The sequence below is a fragment of the Thermobia domestica genome, chromosome 15 (assembly GCF_964235325.1).
Source record: "Thermobia domestica chromosome 15, izTheDome1.hap1.1, whole genome shotgun sequence".
Taxonomy (NCBI): Eukaryota; Metazoa; Arthropoda; class Insecta; order Zygentoma; family Lepismatidae; genus Thermobia; species Thermobia domestica.
The window spans coordinates 92,120,336-92,143,044 of record NC_137468.1 but is presented as its reverse complement, the minus strand read 5'-3'; the positions used below and the strand labels follow the sequence as shown (position 1 = coordinate 92,143,044).

The following is a 22,709-nucleotide window of genomic DNA, read 5'->3' as shown; positions in this document are numbered from 1 at the left end:
GGTCAGGCCGACCTGTGAGAGATGTGTCACATGCCGTGTTGGAACATTTGTTGTAGAACGAAAAACGATGGACTCTGCGTGAATTAGAGACGAAAATTAGGATTGAGAAGTACATCGTTCATAAAATTTTGACGCAAGATCTGAACTTACATAAAATTGCATCGAAATGAGTTCCCACATGCTTTCATGACACATATGAAATGGATTCAAAAAAGGACATGATATGCAGTTTGTTCCGATCACCTACAGCCTTATGAGAACATAGGCAACCAATTTCTTTTCAAGATTATCGCCATGGACGAATTCTAGGCCAGAGCATATGGACCTAAGTTGAAATCGCAGCTCTCAAAGTGGAGACATCCAGGATCACTAAGTGGGGAGATGTTTCGGAAGAATCCCTCGCCGCCCACACCATTGATGGTGATTGTAGCATATGACACATATGACACATCGCGGGTACTTGTTTGTCATGTTCCGTTCTTCATGGCACCACAGTATTACAAAGACTTCCTGCAGCGACATCTAGGACGTACCGTTACAGAGATGCGTCTAGATCTACAGCTTAATGCAATCATATTCCACAATAATGCAAAGCCACACAAGACAGCTAGTGTACGGGACCTATTGTGCCGATGGCGATGGGAAGATTTGAAGCACCCAGCATATTCAACGGATTCCCTACCGTATTATTTTGACCTCATCTCCAAGGTGAAGAAACCACAGCGTGGTAGGCGATACGTAACCCACCTGGACATTGAAAATGCTATGCAACAGATTAATTGCTTCAGGAATGGTGCAGAGGATTGTGCTGTCGATGGTATTCGACGTCTTCCACATCGATGCCAGCGTGCTGTAGACGTGCAGGAGAATATTTTGAGGGTTTATCATAAGCAGACAAGTTTTTTTTTTTTTTTTTTTTTTTTTTTTTTTTTTTTTTTTAAATCATTGATGGCAGTGTGCTGTGGAGAGTGTGGGAGATTATTTTGAAGGTTTATCATAATGAGACGAGTTTTTATAACATGTGCATTGATTAAAACATATGTATGTCACAGGGTTGCTTGGGTTTTCTTTCATGATTCCTGCCAACAAAATATCCATTATGGATAATCTTTCAGTTGTATAGAACACATTTTAATACATACTTCAATTGTCGAAATATTACTGGGTTGCCGTGACTAAATTCTCAACCCTCATAGTTCATCTGAACAACTTTCATTATACTATCACTACAGACATTTCAATATAGCCCTCCCCGCTGGTCTAGTGGCTAACGCGTGAGATTTCTTGCATCTACAGGGTTTTCCATGAACCAAAGCACTCAAATATGCATTTTCAACATTCAATCTATATTAAAAATTTTATGGTGTGATTGAATAAAATAACATTTTGTATACCACCCTGTAAATTAAGAAATATCCTTCTTAATATTTATTTTAATATTTTATTACAATAATTATTTTTGTAAATAGTTACAACATATTATATCCTCACAAAATATTTTTCCTCACCTGAACTTTGACAATACTGACAAAGCGAAAATTCGTTGTTTAATACGATTTTTTGAAGGGAGAAATACCTGAGGAAAAGGAATGCTCGAAAAAAAAAAATGCCAAATTATCGGACTATTACATCAAGAACTGTGGTCCTTTGAAAGTATATTCCTATGATAGTCTATGCTTCCATTAGGCGGCTTATTACTATGCTTCGTACAATCTGTACTGTACAATGGAAGAAAATGACAACTGTAAAAACAATTTGTACTTTTTTTAATGGCTGAAGGGAACAATATTATCTTTATTTAGAACTAAAACTAACGCAAATGATTCGCTATTTGCTTAGAAATGAGGCACTGTAATCTATATAGCACTAAAACGCATATCAGAAACACAATTTAGTTTCACCGTCAGAAATTAAAATATTCAATGAACAAAATGATTCATTAGTACTATTACTAGAAGTGTCAGAACGATGCTTCTCATCGTCCGTGAGGAACAAGGTATACTTGGGACACAAATTATATCTTCGAGAAAAAAAAATATATAAAGATTAGAAGACGGATCATACTTCAGGGTTCCCACAAAAAAGTGACGATGTATTTTCCTGACACAAATTCTTGTTTTTCCTTATATAAATTTTTTAATATAAATGGGAAGATAAGGGGGTAAGTTCTATCATACACTTTTTCAACGGCCTTCTTCATTCCCATAGCCGTCCAACACACTTCTTTACTTGTTATGTTCAATATGAGTAATTGTTATTTACACAAAATTTAGCATGTAAGTATATAATAATATATGTATGATATAGTAACACATACTTTGACATTGCAAATTAGACACTTTTTCGCTTGAGAAAACAATAAAAAGCAATATAATATGCAGTCAAAAATATATTGTCAGCTCTCCCTGAGACCTATTATTATCAGTCCTAAAATGAAATGAAATGAAATCTTTAAGTTTTACATTCCACGGCTATGACGTCTACGCTAAACGAGACGGTGATGATGAGAAATGAACGAAATGGTGGAATGAACCAAGTGGGACGAAACGGGAGAACCCCGAGAAAACTCACGCATACGGTGTTTCTCCATCACAAAGTTCACCTGGCACAAGCTGGGATCGAACCAAGAACCCCATGAAACAGAGGTGAACGCTCTACCATTAAGCCATCGTGGTCCACTATCAGTCGTAAAATTGCCAACTCTAAGACATGTTAATCCTTGTATTTACTTTTTTAAAATAGAGTTTTGTTTTGCTTTTAGTTCTTCAATTTGTTCTACGAGAGCGTCTTGTTCTTGTTTGTAACATAATTTTATTTGTATCTTTTTTTGCTTCCACTTGCTTATTTTCAGCACTTAGTTTTCTTTTTTCACCTTTGAGTTTACTTTCTTCTGCACTTTTGATTCGTTTCTGTTTAAGATATTCATCATAGCGCCTCCGAACTGAACGAACTGAGAGAAGCATTCTTCGATCAACAGGAAAAGATTCTACAACTCCATAATACATAATTGCATCGTGCACCTGCCTCTGCGCTACCACAGATTCTTCGATTTGGTTTCCTACAATAAATGTCTCATTGACTAACAAGGAACCCTAGGTATCTATCAGAGCCCGATTTTCATGAAACTTTGTATATAGGGAGAGTACCTCGGGAAACTCGCACAGCCAAAATTGTAGCTGCAGAGTCCAAGACGTTGGAACACTAGGGCCCGAGAAAGATCAAAAGTGGAACGTCAGGTCATTAAGGACATGGTGAGAAAATGCATGTTTTTCTTTAAAACTAATCAATGTAACGACACGAAATGAGCATACATGGATACGAGATGATCGATATGATCTGTTAAAAGTTATAAAAAGAATATCCGCCATCTTGAAATATTCCATGTTGAAACTGGTGCGATTGGTGTAAATGAGAAGAGGGTCACCCGATGCATTAATTTGAACGTAAATAGCCACAAAAACCTGTTGGTGAAGTCTGTTGTGGGATTATTCCTGTGCTTCTGGTAGAGTGGTTTACGTACAAGATAAGCAAAGCGTATCCTGTGACACTCGAGCAAATGGAGGGTATGGAGCGCTATAGGACTGATATGACGTTCTGATTTCTGTTCGAATTAATTTAAGTCTAATAAAATGTTACAAATTTATTTATTTATTTATTTATTGAACTAATTCCCAGATACAGCATAACTTTGCCATTTTACACAGGGACATGCTAACAAAAGAAAGAAAAAAACAAGACAACAATAACAATAACAATAACATAGAAAAAAGAGTGTAAAAGACAACCATAATATTATTATGAAGATTGAACCCGCCATATCAGCAAATCCACACCAATTACATGTTGACTCTGACACAAATGATGTAGTGCTAAAATTATATTTCACTCGGTTTTCTAGTTCCACTGATCCCACTCATAGCGCTCCATAATCTGCATCTGCTCAAGTGTCATAAGATACACTTTGCTTATCTTGTACCTAAACCACTCTACCAGAAGCACAGGAATAATGTAGTCCCACAACAGACTTCACCAACAGGTTTTTGTGGCTATTTACGTTCAAATTAATGCATCGGGTGACCCTCTTCTCATTTGCACCAATCGCACCAGTTTCAACATGGAATTTTTCAAGATGGCGGATATTCTTTTTATAACTTTTAACAGATCATATCGACCATCTCGTATCCATGTATGTTCATTTCGTGTCGTTACATTGATTAGTTTTAAAGAAAAACATGCATTTTCTCACCATGTCTTTAATGTCCTGACGTTCCACTTTTGATCTTTCTCGGGCCCTAGTGTCCCAACGTCTTGGACTCTGCAGCTACAATTTTGGCTGTGCGAGTTTCCTGAGGTACTCTCCCTATATACAAAGTTTCATGAAAATCGGGCTCTGATAGATACCTAGGGTTCCTTGTAAGAACTCCCCCTCCACTGAGAACATTGCCGTGGGATGAAATTAAACATTTTCACAGAATTCTACAAATCAGAATATTCTTGTTTCTTGAACATTACCTTTGCAAAGAAGTCATCTAACCTGTGCTGCCCATCTTCTCTTCGTATTCTCATGAGATCCCTGAATTTCAGAACAGAAAGACATAAATTGACACTTTGCTATCTCAGCTACAGAATCAGATATTCTGTTATGCTCATGCAGATATTGTAGGATGCATTTTATCCTAGTCTGAGCAAGTTCTGGATTGTTCTTTTGAAGCCTGGGGTCCAAGACTGACAGAGCACATATCAATTAGTACTTCGGAGGGTTCCTTTCCACAATTTTCTTGATTGTGCCCAGCAAAAATTTCGCCAGTCAAGGCTGAAAACTAGTTTATCTTTATCTGATGCTTTCAGTTCTTTCAGTAGTATTTCTGTCTTAAAACCGATGTCCACGAAGATGACAAGTGATACTTCGATTTCTGCTTTTACATGATCAATTATCCCCCTCTCTGTCTCACACACAATATATATATATATATATATATATATATATATATATATATATATATATATATATATATATATATATATATATATATATATATATATATATATATTGAATCACTTTCTTATATATCGAAAACGCAATAGTGCGGAAAAGTTGTCAATTAAATGTTGATAAAATACTATAAAAATTTCGTCGTTGAAATCGAATATCTTCGGGTGGCGAATCGCCAAAAAAGATTTTGTGTATTTATAGGGTATGCAAACCCGCCGTACACAAAACTCTTTTATGTTTCTACGGTAAATGAACAAAAGTATTGCCTGCATTTCTTAACTTAAGTAATATATAAAATTTAAGAAATATTTTCTGCATGGTTTAGGCACATTTTGAATCACAAAATAGCCAATTTGATCAAAATAACAATCTACGTAATACAAAATACATATTTTTTCTGCACCTTTCTGCTTGATTCAGTGAAACGACCTAGGACCTACGAGTAGGACGTGGGTGCAGATCGAGTCCCTTCCATGCCCACCCTACCATCCATACACGTATGTTTAAAATTAGATCTTTAGTTCTTTGTAGAGCGAAGTTTGCCTTTGTTTCTACTTTTGGGTTTGCAGATCGGGATTTTAGCTTAAGTTATTTTTGATCTTCCTGGTACGTATCGATATTTGAAGGTAGTGGGTGAAAAAGCGACAGAACTTTCTTGGTTACCTTTATATATACTGCAGCAGCTATACAAGAAATGTTATAGTTTGAACAGTTGTACATAAGAGGAAGTTATATACTTCAAGAAAACTCTCACATTGAAAATTCGAAAATTTTGACCCCAATCTCGTGCATTTCACCTTTATAAAATCTATAATAATTTGGAGGAGCAAAGTGATTGTTTTCTGTTTTCAATATTGCTATTCAAACAGTTATACTGTAATAAATATTTTTCATTGGTAAATATACTATAATAGATTTGATTCCTTCAAAATTCATTAGCATAAATACTGTAGAATATATTTTTGTTAGCACAATCTGGATTAAAACGAAAAATTATAAAATAAACTCTTTAAAAAAGTTTTAGAAAGATTTTATTCTATCTATCTGTTTATATGTGGTGCCTTCCATTTCAATTCAGACAAAAAAAAATAAATAAAATAAATAAATAAATAAATAAATAAATAAATAAAATTGTACCATCATCTCAGATATTGTTGAAACTTTTTTTTTTATAGCAACTAGATATGTTTTTAAGAGACCCATATTTTTTGTTTTGTCGAAAAAAAATTTCCCGCCAAGTAATGGGCCATCAAAGACGGGGAGTACAATTTATGAATTGTAGAAGACATGGAAAATGGTCAACTTCGGAGCCTCACCATTCGGCTATGGAGACAGGTAGAGTTATAATTCTTGTTGTGGTATGTACATAGGGATATAAATAAACTATATTTTATTATAGTTTGGTTTGCGCATATCTTTTTGTACATAAATTAATAAATGAACGTCAGTTTATCTGAAAAGTCGAAGTTTGAGAACTTTTTCGAGCAATTCCGATTCGAATTTTAAAATTCTGTTTTCATGGTTGGTAAGATCTAGTTGCCCGCTTTCTGAAAAAGATTTTGTATCGTTCTGTGTGCAACCGTTTTTAAGTTCTGTAATTTTGTCAGATGGTTCAAGTTTACATAAATAATAAACACACCAAATACCATTCTCGACCAATGCTTCATGAATTAACTACAGCCTTTTGAAGTTAGCAAAGTTCCGTTAACTTTGATGTCACAATTGGCAACACTGGAAACAATTTGATGATGTTTGCGGTTCACATTCATTAAATAACGAACAAAAGTGTTTTCTTGACTGCTTTTTATTATTTTGATCAAAAATGCTCTCTGAAATAGTAAAATCCTCCGTTTTCTTAAACCGAAGTAATCTCAGATGGAAATTACGATTACGAAACGCACAAATTTTAAGTTCACTTACTTAAAATGCTCCTCGGAAACAAAATTTCACTGATTTTATTTTCACATGAACCAACCATTTGCTTGTTTGGTGTCTTCTTCTCTAACAGCATGTAATCGTGCAGATGTTCCAATAGATGTTGGTGCACTCACAACTCGTAGCACATTGTCGATAGTAACAAACCACTTATTTTTACTTCTCTTATGCAGTACCGTGCAGTGGGGAGGGTGAGTGGGGCGACGGCCCCGGGAGCCGAAGTAAAGGGGGCGCAAAATTCGGGAGAAAAACTGAAAAAACTGGGTAAAAATTACTTGGAATATATTTATTGGGTCGACATCGTATACTCTCACCCCGAGCGCTGATTTTTTATAGCTCGGCACTGTTCTTATGCTCTTCTGGAAACCTGTACCCTGCTGAAGGTCCACGTAGAAGCATAAACAGCATTTCAACTTCACGTAATTCATGATTTATTCATAATATTTCTGCTACCCATTACTGGTTGTTATATATACATGTAACATAAGTTTCCTTTTCCAGACTTCTTAAATCTACACTTTGAATTGCAGAAGCTCGATTTTGGGGGAAGCATAAAGTTAGTTCATGGTGACCTGTTACTGCCATAAAAACTTCGCCATTTTCCGAAAGCCAAAAGTAACTTCGTTACCAGTTACCAGTCGCTCACTTTTTTTTTTTTTTTTTTTTTTTTTTTTTTTTGAAATTGTCGAATTTAGTTCCACGAATTCTTCTGCAATTTTAATAATATGTGTGTGTTTTTGCTAAGATTATGCTGCGTTGCCACATTCTTTACAACCCCTCCCCAATGCCGTCGCAAAGACTCTTGCATGGCCGGTTTCACTGAAAAAACATTGTTTTATCGGACCTGTCTGCATCTCGAACATTTGAAAGCGATTTTTAAAGAGGGATGCAGCACCATTAAAAATTACTGACATGGTTTGGGAAATTATAGACACTTATTTTCACGTATTCGAATCTTTTGCTATAACATATATTTTCGCTTTTCTTCGAATATTTTTAGATTCTTGCCTACGGCTATGAGTACCTGAGCCAAATTGTGTGTTTTGTCGTCGCTTATTACACCAAAACTATCAGTTGTTTCATAATAATATACCATTGCCGTAAAGACGGAAATTTGCTCATTTTCCCGATGATAACTCTGAATTTCATTTTGCAGAATAACAGTCCAGTTTTCAGCGTTCACATGAAGTAAAATAGAATTTGTATCTTGAAATTTTATACGATGCTTTTCGGTAGCAATTAATTCTATTTGGATTTTCTTGACGTAGTCATGAATTACAATTCTTACAGTTAAACCAGCAACGTGCGATACGAAAACAGTACAACAACAGTACGAAAACAGCAACGTACGATAAAACATATGTAACACTTTCATTTTCATCACGATCAATAATTAAAGACTCCACACTTATTCCTTCCACTCCAGGATATTCACCACATTCTTGAAGAAGACAGCTGTCATTTTCTACGGATCATACTACTAAAGAAAATAGTCACTCATGACAGATTCAATACAGGCTGTATCTATAATTTGTTGAGACGTAGTAGCAGCTCAACTTGCACAATACAGATACACACTTCCCTCGCAGGTTGCGGACTGACCCACTTTGGTCGAATACTATAAAATTTCGAATGACCCATTCTTCTGGGATTGTTCTGTTTAAAACGTTCGTAAATTTCTTTGATGGAACGCGTAAGAAAACGTTTCGATTTTTTTTAACTTTTGTCTATTTTCGATCACTGTAATGACATCGCACTTATTGGGACTTTGTCTGGAGCATTCCAAATCATCATTGAGGTAATAATTCGGGCTTTTTAAAGATTTAAAATTTGTGTTTCGTAATCCTAATTTCCACCTCAGATCACCGGTTTAAGAAAACGGAGGAGTAGGGGGGAGGCTCATTTTACTATTTCAGAGAGCATTTTTGATCAAAATAATAAAAACAGTCAGGAAAAACTTTTATTCTTCATTTAATGAATGTGAATCACAATCATCAAATTGTTGCACTTTTATTGTTTCCAATGATGCCAACTGTGACATCAAAGTTAACGAAACTTCGCTGTAGTTAATTCATGAAGCATTGGTCGAAAATGGTATTTGGTGTATTTATTATTCATGTAAAGTTGAACCATCTGACAAAATTTCAGAATTTTAAAGTATGGTGTTTTCGAGAAAATGCCGCCCAAAAATGGCGATTTTTGAAAATTTTACAATTCCTAGAATTTTTTGCGACAAAACGGTTGCACACAGAAGCGATTCGAAATATTTTTCGGAAAGCGAGTAACTAGGTCTTACCAACCGTGAAAACAGAATTTTAAAATTCGAACCGGAAGTGCTCGAAAAAAACAAATTCGCGAACTTCGACTCTTCAGATAAACTGACGTTCATTTGTTAATTTTTGTACAAAAAGATAAGCATGCGCAAACCAAACTATAATAAAATATAGTTTATTTATATCCCTATGTACATACCACAACAAGAATTATAACTCTACCTGTCTCCATATCTGAATGGTGGGGCTCCGAAGTTGACCATTTTCCGTGTCTTCTACAATTCATAAATTGTGCTCCCCGTCTTTGACGTCCCATTACTTGGCGGAATTTTTTTTTTTTTTTTTTTTTTTTTTGACAAAACAAAAAAGTATGGGTATCTTAAAAGCATATCTAGTTGCTATAAAAAAAAAAAAAAGTTTCAACATCTGAGATGGTGATGGTACATGCTCTGCCTGAATTGAAATGGAAGGCACCATGTATATATTCTATTGTACGTACTGTATACAATTGGGTGTATGTGAATGTTGCAGCATAACTATGGAACGCCTGGACGAATTTCAACCAAACTTGGTACAATATGATTTAAAATCTGAAAAAAAGATCTAGGGAGGAAAGACACTTGTAGGATCCCTAATGGGTGGGAAGGAGATGACATGTAAAAATAATCGAAAACAACCTATATTAGCCGAATCCACAGTTTCCGGGTCGATGAGGTTAATAATGACACTCTTATGCCGTTGAAATCCAACTTCAGCCTCCATCGGCATGGGGGTAAGAGAGGTGAAAAATAAAATATCAGTATGACTACGATTAGTGTCGAATCCATAGTTTTCGTGATCGCTAAGTTAATTTGTGATAATCCCGATGACATTTAAGTCCTGTGATCTCGTGCTCTATAGTTTCCTCAAATTTCACTTCTATGGAGGGCAATTTCTAAAATGTCTTAATTTCCATTTTGGGTGCATAAAATTGCGCACAGTGAAGCAATGTTTCTAAAATTTAAAATGAATTTTGAACATTGTTAGCGCTTGGATCAACCTCCGTTTTTATCATTTCACTTTGATTAAAATGGATTCAGGGGGAGGGAGGGAGGGGTTCAAATTTCTCGCACATAATTACATAAACGTATTTTTCCCATGCGAGGAACGGACATTATATATAGAACCAAACCAAATTCATATTTATTTGATTTATTCAGCTAAAGTACAGGGGCCTTTATATAGGGGTGCGTGCCCAGCTTTTTAACAAGACTATACATATAGGAACATTTAGTATAGATAATCATACTTACCTTCCTTTTAAAACGACTGGAGGCCCCTCTTCTGGGGGTATTTCTTTCAGAAATGCTCTACCAATGCCAAACCTACCCGAAGGATCAAACTTTCCCGTGGGGTCAGTAGGAGGACTGCAAAAACACACAATAAACGTTATTACACCCTCTAATAACGAATTTGAAACAAAATAAACAACAACAACAATCAAAAAAAAAAAAAAAAGAAAAGAAAAGAAAAGAAAAAGAAAAGAAAAGAAGAAATCAAGATCTGACACATTTGCATCTTTTTACAGTTTTCAAGAAGAATAAGAAACATAAACTAAAACTTTGGCGCACTACAGTACACGAAAAGTTATAGCCTATCAGAAGGGTATTAAAGTGTAACTCCAACGTCATTATTTCTAGATTTCTACTATATCGAAGTCCCTACTTCTTAATTCAGAGTTTTTCAACTGCCTTACGATATTGGGTCAGTACATAACTTTCATCTTCCCATACACTAAAAGCATTTGGTTACACGGGACAACACTATTAACACAAAATGCAAAATGAAAATTTAACGATTGACACTTTTTTTGACGTTTCATCCGTGTTTTATTTGATTTCCGTTTCCAAAACCATTCTGCTTACTCTTTTGTAGCTATTATAACTGTTAATCTATTCCTTACAGATTTTTCTATCGCATATGTACGCTCTGAGTGTCGTATTTGTGTCATGCTTCTCTACCTCATTTCTGGCAATGCTTTCCGCGCTTGATATTAATAATTATATCGGGTTGTTGTAGGTGAAATCTCCAATTTTGCGTTATCTGTTCAATACAATTACAATGTAGTGCTTTAAACAATCATTTATAAATTTTATTCTAGCTTCGGTTAACCTTGCACGATTAGCTGAACACTCAAATCACTAAAAGGGGGCCGCGGTGGCTCAGTGATAGAGCGTTCATCTCTGGCGTTAGGGGTTCCGGGTTGGATCCCAGCCCCCCGTTAAGTGAACGTTGTGGCATCACGTGGGACGTAAAAGTCAAAAATTTCATTTTTTCATTTTCAAATCACTAAAAATGACATGACTATATTCAATAAAAAATCCCTTCGTCTCCTTGCCCTTCCTGGAGATATGTATGTATGGAAGTGATGTATCGCCATAATATAAATTAATTCTCTTTCACACACACAGATTGTGGCAGTTCCAAGATTTAAGAAAACTGAAATCTTTCCAGTTACAGCAGTGTATATTGAAAAAACTGAATTGAAGGGTTTACTGTAAAATCACCACAACCTCCCCCCTTTAATACGCCATTGATTTGAATAATAAATTATACGAATTTTAAACGGCATGTTTATTATCATGATAATGATTTAGCATAAGAAAATCAGAACACACATACGTATATATAGTCATAACAGAAGTTGCTTTACTGTGTAAACAAAACACCGAAGCGGTCATGTCCCCTGAAAATGGTGCATGGCTTCAAGCTCTACCATCACCTTCTCTGGGCCTACATTTATCCAATGAAAGCTTCCGTGTATCCGTCGCTCTACGGTTGGGAGCAGATATATGTGAACCACACCATTGCCCCAATTGCAACACCTTAGTACATAAAAAAGGAATACACGGTTTGTCGTGCAAAAGCAGCGCCGGCAGACATCCACGTCACTCAAGTGTGAATGATATAATATTAAGAGCTTTAATATCTGCGAGGCTTCCAGCAGTGAGGGAACCGAATGGATGTAGCCGTTCAAACGGAAAAAGACCTGATGATATGACATTAGTACCATGGAAAAAAGGGAAGGCATTGATTTGGGATTTCACATGTTCAGATACTTATGCCCCCTCCAACCTTCAATATTCCTCAGTATAAATTGGACTCTTAGCTGCTCGAAGAGCAAAAGAAAACAGGAATAAATATAGTAATCTACTCGATAACTATTGCTTGTACTGCAATAGCAATTGAGTCTAGCGGTTCTTGGGAAGGCGGCGGCCTCAAATTTATAAATGAAATCGGCCACCGTCTATCAATTAAATCAGAAGATACTCACGCAAAATCTTTCCTGATTTAACGCATTAGCATAGCCATTCAACGTAGGAACGTGTCGGCTATTATGGGAACATTACTCACCGGTAAAGGGCTAGAAGAGGTCTTTCTTCTGTGATTGCAGAGCAGGGAGGTTTTGAGTGAAAACAATCATTCGTGCAACAATTTATGTAACAATCGAGCAAGGAGTAGGAAGAAACAGCGCACAGTCCACAAGTTTATATGAAAAATTACGGCAGAATGCTGTACCTTACGTCAAGACAGTGACATAACATGACCTGTTGGAGCCATTGAAAGCAGAAAATTTAGTATTACCTACCAAACAGTATGGGAACAAAGGTGTGTATGCGAGCTGTGGTTTCTTGGAAAATATCTCCGATCATGCTGAACGGGTAGCAATTCGAGGAGTCATGTATGTTAGGAAGCTTTCTGAGGCCAGCAAAGCGAAACAAGAGGCACGTAGAACAGGTGAATAAGAAAGTAGAGAGACAGAGAAGAGTTTAAGCGTTTTTGATGTTAGTAAAATTGTAAATCATGAAAAATTACAATAATTAATTCATACTATTATTTTTTTTAAAAAATGTACCAAATTCACAATATGATGTAACTCAAAGTGGCGACCTTTCGAAAATTAAAATACTGAATAACTTAACAAAAACACCGAAGACAGGTACTGAATTATGTGATCAAGCTATCAATCGTTATTCTCATCATCGTCGTGTTTCACGCATTCAGTGCACTTCTTTTCAAACCAAAATATAATACATTACTGCACTGAAATTACGCTGTTATATTTAGCTGTTTTGAGTTTTCCAGTTCAGTTTGCTTATCTAATACTGTATGTACACTACAATGGTCTCGATTGCCGCTGTTTGACACGTGCGCTAATAGTACTAAAGCTCAATTCACACGTATCTGAAATTTCTTGTTGCTTCAATCCTTCAAACACCTTAAAATAATTTATCTATTTATTAGGCAGCAAACAGCATGTACAGCCACAGGTGCGCCCGGTCAGCAAGTACATGACACATACAACTAAACTCATATATACAATGTCACAGAATATGTTTGAAAACAGGCGAACTACACTTGCAACACATAAGCTGCACATGTACTCGAAATCACAAAAATTAACATACAATAAACTTAGAAATGACCACATGCTGGGAGAAAATATGACACAACATAAATAAAAACTCATATTAACTAAGAGAAAATAAGATTATGCAGTATTTGACCAGAAAAAAACTTAAAACCTAGAAGATAAAGAAAGGATGACATAAGAAAAAAGAAGAAAGAGATGGTAAAAATTCAGAACTAACAACCCTTACAAAGAAAAAAAAAATTCAAATGGAACCACACTAAATTAACTAGGTAACATTGAAGCTTTTTTAATCAACTTATACCTCAGAAAGTCCATCTGTTTGTGCATAAGCTTCTGTTTCTTCATCAACCTGACAATAAGTTCGTCTCGATCTTGTCGTTGTTCCGGCAAAAAAGTGTTCTTCGTGGCTTCCCTAGAACTGCACTTGGTATTCCTTCTATCAGCAGTCTTCCGTCTTTCCCATGTTCCTCTTGGGATATTCAGCCACTTCACACAACCATGTTTAAATCGCTTCTTTTCTTCATATTGATCAGACGTAGACGCTTATTGAACTTTATCTTTTGCCCTCTCAGTCACTTCCAGCCTTTCTTCCCTGCACTTGGTCATCTCCTCGTCGCTTTTATCGAGAAATAAAAAAGTCTGATAAACCGTAGTGTGCATCCTCCTCAGATTGTGGTTGTTCGTCTTCCATTTCACAAAATATTTGATCTAACTGTATTCGAGTAGCCATCTTCTTTCCTTGTTCTTCATTTTTTTTTTTTCAATGATGTTGACGACCCTTTAATATGTTCATCCATTCTATTAGATTGTGCAAGATTCTTACTTTCTTCTACTACGCCTAAGTGGTTGGAATCTCTTCTTGATTTGGATCGCGCTGTACTATTGATTGAGTTAGTGTCTCGCTTCTAGGTAGCTGGCGTTTCAGGCAGAAAACAACCGACTTCACGATCCTTGATATAGTTTTGATATTTAACAGCTGGATTAACTCTTTTGGCTAGACACGCTCGAGCCAGATGACCAAAAACTAAGCAACGATGACATCTTGTACTTTTGGTAGGGCAAACTTTGCTTCCATATGCTCTACTACACCTTTTGCATACATAAGCTGTTGCAATGTTCGATATAATATATCAAGTAGCTGCATCCTTGATTCTCGTTTGAGACACCATGCTTGGACATTATTATCTGTTTTAGGATCGAAACTTCTTTTATAATGCTATCTGCACGTCTCGTTGCTCCAGTTCCGCTGCCATCCATCTTTTCGTAACAATATAAGGACTTGATTTATATTCTTCTTCACATGATGCTGAGAACGTAGCTTCGTTTCTGTGCGACTGCACCATTTGTTAATCTATTTGATTCTTTAAAAAAAGTAGAATTGGTTCTATAATCTTTTGCTTACAAAAAGTGTATGACTTTTGTGACACTACCAAAACTCTTCTATAGCCACAGAACACATTATCTTGCTTAATCTATTTATTCTCAATCTATATCTTGACTATCTTCTGAATCTCTTAACTCTATATCATTCATAAATTTACTATCTTAACACATCTTCCAATATTAATCGTATTTCTAACATTCATAATCTTTTGTGTAATCTTGAATTACAAGATCAAACTATCTTCAAAACTGTATCTTATATGCATTTTATTTGCACAGCTTCTCTCTCATTTTACCTAGTAACAGTCAGTGTCCCATTCGTAAGCTCTTTGTATCATTCTCATATTCCAACAGTTCCAAATCACCGTACCATATTCCAAATGAGAACAAACATTACAGAAGTTGAGAATTTTGCAAGTACTAATATTTGAAAAATTAAGGCAAAGCCATTTAACCTTCATAAATTTGTCTGGCCTTAGAAGTGATTACCTGTAAATGTTTTTGAAATATTAATTTTTATCTAATATTATTCCGAAATCTTTAACGTTAAATTCCAAATTCAATTTCCTACTTACCTATTATATATTTAGAACACGAAGATCAGCTTTTCTCTCTCGTGGACAGTTTTCTTCCGCATACCATACTACTTTTTTTTTTTTTTTTTTTTTTTTTTTTAATGCCACTCCTGTGGCCCGTGCGTAAATACGGACCTGTATATGGCTATCTAATATATCATATACTGCTTTAGAAACATCAATAATTTCATTTCATATGTTAACCAATGGTTTTATAGTCCGACAGGGTAACTAAATTCTATTACGTAGGGAACATATTCTTCACTTTATTTTCATCATTCTCTCTTGCACTGAACAAATGACTTGACAAATGTTAGTACTATATTTTATTTGTTGAACCTGGAGGTTCCCAGCACCAAGCTTACCTCCACAAAACATTGATCTTATTTTACATTTTACCTCCAAAGGACACACCATAGGTGTACAAAAACTTAACACAAACAAAATAACCTAACAACTCAAATTTTAACCACTCTCACACCAAATCACATGAAATATATCTTTACACCAATTCTTTCGATATAATATATTAGCAGTATTCCAACAAATAACGGGGTAACACACACACTTCTGCTAATATAAGTAACAAATATACGTAACAATCTCACGAAGCATTTTCTTACACTGTCTGAATAACATGCTACAAGCGCTTGGAAATGCGAAAAATGATTTTTTTTTTTAATTTTTACAAATAAGTTTTAAATAAATAGTTTGAATTATTAGGTTATACTTTCAATGAAGTAAACAATACAGTAAACAAAAGGAAAAAATAACGATAGGATAATATAGTATATTAATAGGATTCTATTTTATATACAAGGTTAGCATAAATGATTCATTCATTTTGAGAAGGCTATATTTTAAAAGTATTACACGTACACACATAAAGATATATAAAAAAAAACCACAAACTCACAAAGTTTGTATTGTGTAGCAGCAAGAGTCCACTGTCTTTCTGATCAGGTGTGGCACTGTGGCAGTGCGAGGTTAGTACCTGTCGTAAATGGAGGGAGAGCAAGAAAAAAGACATCGAGTATCGTCTGGATGTGTGTCGCGTCAGAGCACATATTGGCGAACATTTGTACAGGGTGTGACAACTTGGTGAGTTTGTGGTTCTTTTCATGTACAGATGGTGATCAGAAAAATGGAAACACCTCTAGTTGGCAACACGTCAGATGTATGGGTTGGCAGTGGTGTCGTGGCGTCCGCAGCGCCGGACCGCTGGTGGTGGTGTGTTAGGTCGGTCTCCATACTACGTCAGGCGCAGTGGAACAGCAGTGTCCAGTTGCTGCAGGAGACGGAGGTAGTGTAAAATGGGAGACCTCTCAGATTTTCAAAGAGGGCAAATTGTTGGTGCGCGGTTATGTGGAGGGAGTGTGACGGCAGTGGCTACTGTGTTAGGTGTGTCGCGTGGGACAGTGTCGAAGGTGATGACGGCCTAGACAACACACGGGAAAACCACATCGGGAAAGCGGAACAGTGGGCGGAAGAAAATCATGAGTGACAGGTCACGCCGGGTATTAAAGCGCATTGTCACGCAGAACCGTCGTGCCACTGCGGAGCAAGTGACGGAGGAACTCAATCAGTACCTCCCCCACCCTGTTTCGACAATCACAGTCCGCCGCGAATTATATGACATGAACTTACGGGGTCGTGCTGCACGGGCCAAACCGCTCATCAGAGACCATAACGCTTTCGCACGCCGCAAATGGTGCCGCGACCATGCAACTTGGACCGTTGAGGACTGGAAACGTGTGATATGGTCGGATGAGTCATCCTTCACCCTATTCCCAACCACGGGCCGTGTTTATGTGTGGAGAACGCCCAAAGAAGCTTATGATCTGCAGTGTTTCCGCCCAACTGTGAAACATGGATGCGGCTCGGTGATGCTGTGGGCCGCCATATCATGGTTTTCATTGGGTCCTGTGGTCACACTTAGCGGACGAATCACTGCCAACGATTATGTCGCAATTTTAGGAGACCACTTGCATCCTATGGTCCGGATGTTGTTCCCAGACAATGACGCCATCTTCCAGGATGATAATGCACCCATTCGCACAGCTGGCGTTGTTGCAGCGTGGTTTGAGGAACATCGGGATGAAGTTCAACACCTCCCCTGGCCCGCCCAATCCCCAGATCTCAACATAATTGAAGATCTGTGGTCCGTCTTGGAAACACGACTCCGGCGACGATTTCCACCTCCATCCTCTCTCACAGAACTGGCCGATGCCCTGCACGAGGAATGGTGTAAAATTCCACTTGCTACCATTCACGACCTCTATACCTCCATCCCACGTCACATCAAGGCTGTTCTGAAGGCGAAAGGTGGCCCCACACCATATTAATCTGGTAAGTTGCAATTTCGTTCAGGCGTTTCCATTTTTCTGATCACCATCTGTATCTTTCATGTGTATATGTGTAATACTTTTGAAAATATAGCCTTTTCAAAATGAATGAATCATTTATGTTAGCCCTGTATTGTTAGTAGAGTATGCACTAAGACCACTTGGACTAACCATGGAGCATGCTACATCAAATACCAACTGGAAATTATTTACTACGTCCCATCTCGCTTTCCGAGAAATTTGTTAGAATACGTTAGTTCTCTATGCAAATTCATGGTCACATAAGCTTACACTCTTCTTATCAGTGATATACAAGGGGTGAAAATAAACAGCAAATTTAATAAAGTTGTGAGATTTTAAATTAGCAGTTATCATTATGAATTTGTTACACCTCTATGAATCAAAAGGACTTTTCTTTTTAATGTTCTAATTCCCTTTTCTTCATACTAGTATTTTATGTGGCAATTATCTTTGTTTCTGATATTCTATTGCGCTGAGCACCTGTAGTTCTTCAAAACCATAATAATATATGCGTTTCTGAGCTTGCAGGCTGACTGAAACTTCACATTCCAAGAAACACTACAATAGTTGCTTGGATTAATAAAGGCAAGTGGTTAACATGGGGAATCACAGCAGATTCCCCAGAATACAAAACGAGAACAGTAGTACTAGCGTTTGTCTCTTTATATTTAATGAAATTTACGTATTGAAATAAAAAATTAAACATTACGAGCTAGCGTAATGAACTATCAACACGAGTTGAGCTGTTTGAGTTTAACATCCCTTTCAGCAGCGAGGCTATATGAGGCGTAGACCTACTGATTAACGTCGAATCCGAACAACATGAGCTCCACCGGGAACCGAACCCGGGTCTCCCACGCCAAAGGTGCGCAGCTAACCGCTTAGCCATGAAGGAGCTCAACTATCGACATGAATTTTCTTCTATTTACATTGCTTTAATTTTTCTATTTATTTTAAAATCTTGAAATATCAGCCCTAAACCAGCTCTAATAAGAAATGTTCACTGTATACAATAGTTACAGTTTTTATAATCACCAAAATTATTTATTACAGAATTCTGTTAAAAGTTTTAGAGTAAATTTACAAAAATTCTACTTCCAGGTGAGTTGATTTGTTTGGTTAAACTAGAACTACATCAAACGTACATAATTATCTTTTTCTAGATACTTACAATCTCTGCCACTTCCCCGTATGCTTGTTATAGTAGCCTGTTCTAAGAGGGGTCAAACCATTGATGACCCTTTGATGATTTCGACCCATGTAATGCTGTTGAGCATGGAGAGTTGACGTAAAAGATAAATCACAACATTTACAGTACAGATCTTCAGGATCACTCGGTTGCTGGAATTAACAAAAAAATTAACTTCATTTCCTGTACTAGATTCCAACAAAATAATACAAATTAACTCACCAAATTATATTTTTTAAAAAGATTATCCTTATGCACATTATTTATTTCCTTTTTCAATATTTCACATCCGTTTAGTGCTTGAAGTATTTTTCAGGGACGAATTTCTAAGAAAAAAAAATCTTGTATTTCTTATTGCATTGCATTATAGATTTATTCTTCTTCATGCCGGTAAGTAAGCCTTCTTCATGCCGGTAACTCGTATTCCTAAACTTGTAAACATTAAGATATTTATAAGAGAGAAAAAAAATTAAAAATAATACACAAGAGCCAGTACAAACAGCCGTTGAGAATGTTCGCTAATTTTGATTTTGTAATTTCCAATTACCGAAATTTCTGGTTTTATTTTGTTCATATAGCTTGTTAATTCTGAATCCTCCTGAAAATCTTATCTGTAATAAGTATGGTCACACTTAATAATATAATACCATTACTTGTCCAGACTACCTTTACTACGTGTCTAACAAGCTCTACATAAAGGTAACCAAGAAAGCTCTGTCTCTTTTTTACCCACCACCTTCAAATATCGATGTGCCATCTAAGACGTATCTGCAAGATCAAAACTAGTCCCCATCAGCTTCGGCGACCTTCTGCCTACGTTCTGGAAGGCCATGGATTCCATCGCGGCAGAACTTGGTGAGCCGTGAAGCGAAGAAGGTATCAAGTGCATTTTGCACCTCTTCTAGGGATTTGAACTGGCATCCTCGAAAGTGATTCTTCAAAGAAGGGAACAGGTGATAATCGGACGGTGCAATGTCCGGGGAATATGACGGATTCAATAGTTTCCCATTCAAGGCGAGAATGGTGTTCCGGGGTCATTCTAGCCACGTGGGGCTTAGCGTTGTTCCGTAACAGGAGGACCCCTTTGCGATTCAGAAGTGCTGGCTCCAGAGTTTTGAGTTTGTCTTGAACACGGCTCAACCGCTGACAGTACATAGCTGCATTAATGCTCTGACCAGCTGGTATCAGTTCCCGATGCTACGTGGAGCTTCGTATAGGAGCCACTTCTCATCACATGTTAACACCCTGCCCAGATATGGGTCCTTCTTCAGACAAGACAGCAACGAAACACAGGTGTCTGCTCGTGTTGCCTTCTGATCTGGAGTCAAATCTTGTGGGACTCATCGACCCAACTTGTAGTGCTTCCCAAGTTGATGGAGGTACTGCCGAATGGTTTCTTCACTTACACTGAATTGTAGTCCAAGTTCCTCACATGTCTGGCCATTGTTCACCTCAATTGCTGCCTGAAGATCTTCATTTTTTACATATGTTGGTCTTCCGGCACGTGGTACGTCTTCGAGTGTTTCGTCACCGTCATTAAACTTGTTAAACCACCGCCGCACTGTCCGTGTAGTCACGACACCTACACCAAAGGCCTGGCATATCTTTCGCCCCGCTGCAGCGGCGTATGACCCCAGTTTGAACTCGTACATCATACATGCCCTAATGACACTCTGTGGAGGTACCATGTTCACTCTGTCCTTACGCAAGTTCACGGTGTAACTGAACTGCCACAACCAGGTAGTACGTTGGATATACCCACACCAACAACTAACCTTCACCTTATCTCCGTTCGCATTAAACTCACGATGTGAGGGGCAACTGAACACAGACCTTCACAAAAAGCGACAGAACTTTGTTGGTTATCTTTATAGAAACATAAATTTCGGTAACTGGCAACAATGAAGTAACAAAATTCAAAAATAGTGGATGTTCTTTACTACTGTGTAATAGTTCTTGTTATTTTTTCCCCACTTATGAGTACCTTAATATGTACAAGTTTAGGACTATATAACTGGCAGAATCTTAAAAACCTTAGTGGGTGGTAATCGGAACTGTCCGAAGAATCATATATCCTCTTACTAGTGACATTGTAAATTAACTTATGTTCAACGACGTTGCCATAGCTTTGGTCCCCATTACACTGTGATTAATGGCTTACACATGTGGGCTCTTTCTTTCTATATAGAGAAGGGAGAAATAAACAAATACTGACCAACTTGCCTGCATATATAGAGATCATTCCTTCTCAATGGAAAAAGAAATATTCTGTTGAAAGCAGGTTGAAAGTGTCAAATAACAAAGCAACATCAAGCATTCGGAGTTTCCAGACTACTTTTTTCTTCGCCAAAACATTTGAGACATTCCATTCCTTGTTCATGTGACGGAGATCAGCTTTTGCTCACCCCCTATTTTCGCCGAGAGTTGTCGTCCAGTTCGAATTTTATTCCTCTCCAAAGGAAGAAGGAAGATTTTTCGACTCAAAGTGTCAAATAACAAAACAACACAAACCATTCGGAGTTTCCACGCTACTTTTTTTTTCTTTCTCGCCAAAACCTTTCTCAAGTGACAGAAAGGAATACGCACTCCTCTGGTCGAGAATTGTCAGCTAGCTAGAATTTCTTGGCAACACCGAATTTCGGAGAAAATATCTGTTTCACTACCATGTACTAGGAGGAGAAGGCTAATAGGTCAATTTTCCATACCTCCCCCCAAGGTTTTTAAGATGTTTCAAAAAGTCTACAAGCTAAATTCGTACTTACCTACATGAAGAAGAATAAAACTAATATAACGCAAAACAGTATTCTAAGATTTTTTTTAAGAAAATCGTTCCTAAAAAAATTTAAAAACTTTCAACAGTAAAAGAAAGCGAAATACTGGGGAGAAAGAAAAACAAATAACGCACATAAAGGATTAATTCTTATTTATTTAATTATAAAATAAATGTATAAAACACATAAAATGTATGATGTACCAGGAAGCGAATGACAAATTACGAGACACTAAATTCTTGAAACTATACGAAATTACAATCCCTTATATCGAACTAATATTATTGGTGTATGTACATGATGTCTGTGTAATCGAGTTATAATTACTAACTACTTGATACATAGTATCTATCTCTAATCCTAACTGTTAATCCTTTCTCCAGTTTTTCTTTGATCTTCGTGAATTACGTGGGAAAGAAGATGACCATTCCTATTCTTACTCTTCTGCTTTTAGCACCATTTCATCTATTAGGTACGTGAAATATAATCTGCGTTTAAAAAAATTACTCAGACAAGACGCTGTATTGTATCTTCAAAAGACTATAACGAATACAGGTTCCGCATATGATCTGAACTCGAATGATGTGGTGACTAATGATGTGAGGTGGAAAATTTTCCGCTATATTTTTCGTTTAACACAAATATCAGTGATCAAATATCAATTCCTCATTACCCATAAAATTGACTGAATTCATGTATAGAAATGTTAAAAAGTAAAAGATCGTTTAAAGAATCTGAAAAGTTTCATGGCTCAGAAAATTTCCAGTACTATGTAGGAACAAGTGAAACAATTTTTCATGAATCAGAATT

At 36.8% G+C, this 22,709-nt stretch overlaps 1 protein-coding gene across 1 annotated transcript in view; it reads right to left on the bottom strand.

Moving 5' to 3' along the window:
• Positions 1-22,709, bottom strand: part of LOC145671151 (zinc finger matrin-type protein 3-like) — a 73,944-nt gene that overhangs the window by 1,852 nt on the left and 49,383 nt on the right. Inside the window, exons 5-6 of the mRNA XM_081739975.1 lie at positions 19,111-19,280; positions 10,494-10,607 (exon numbers count right to left, since the gene is read on the bottom strand). Of these exons, the coding sequence (XP_081596101.1) occupies positions 10,494-10,607; positions 19,111-19,280 (284 nt within the window). The remainder of the gene's footprint in view (positions 1-10,493; positions 10,608-19,110; positions 19,281-22,709) is intronic.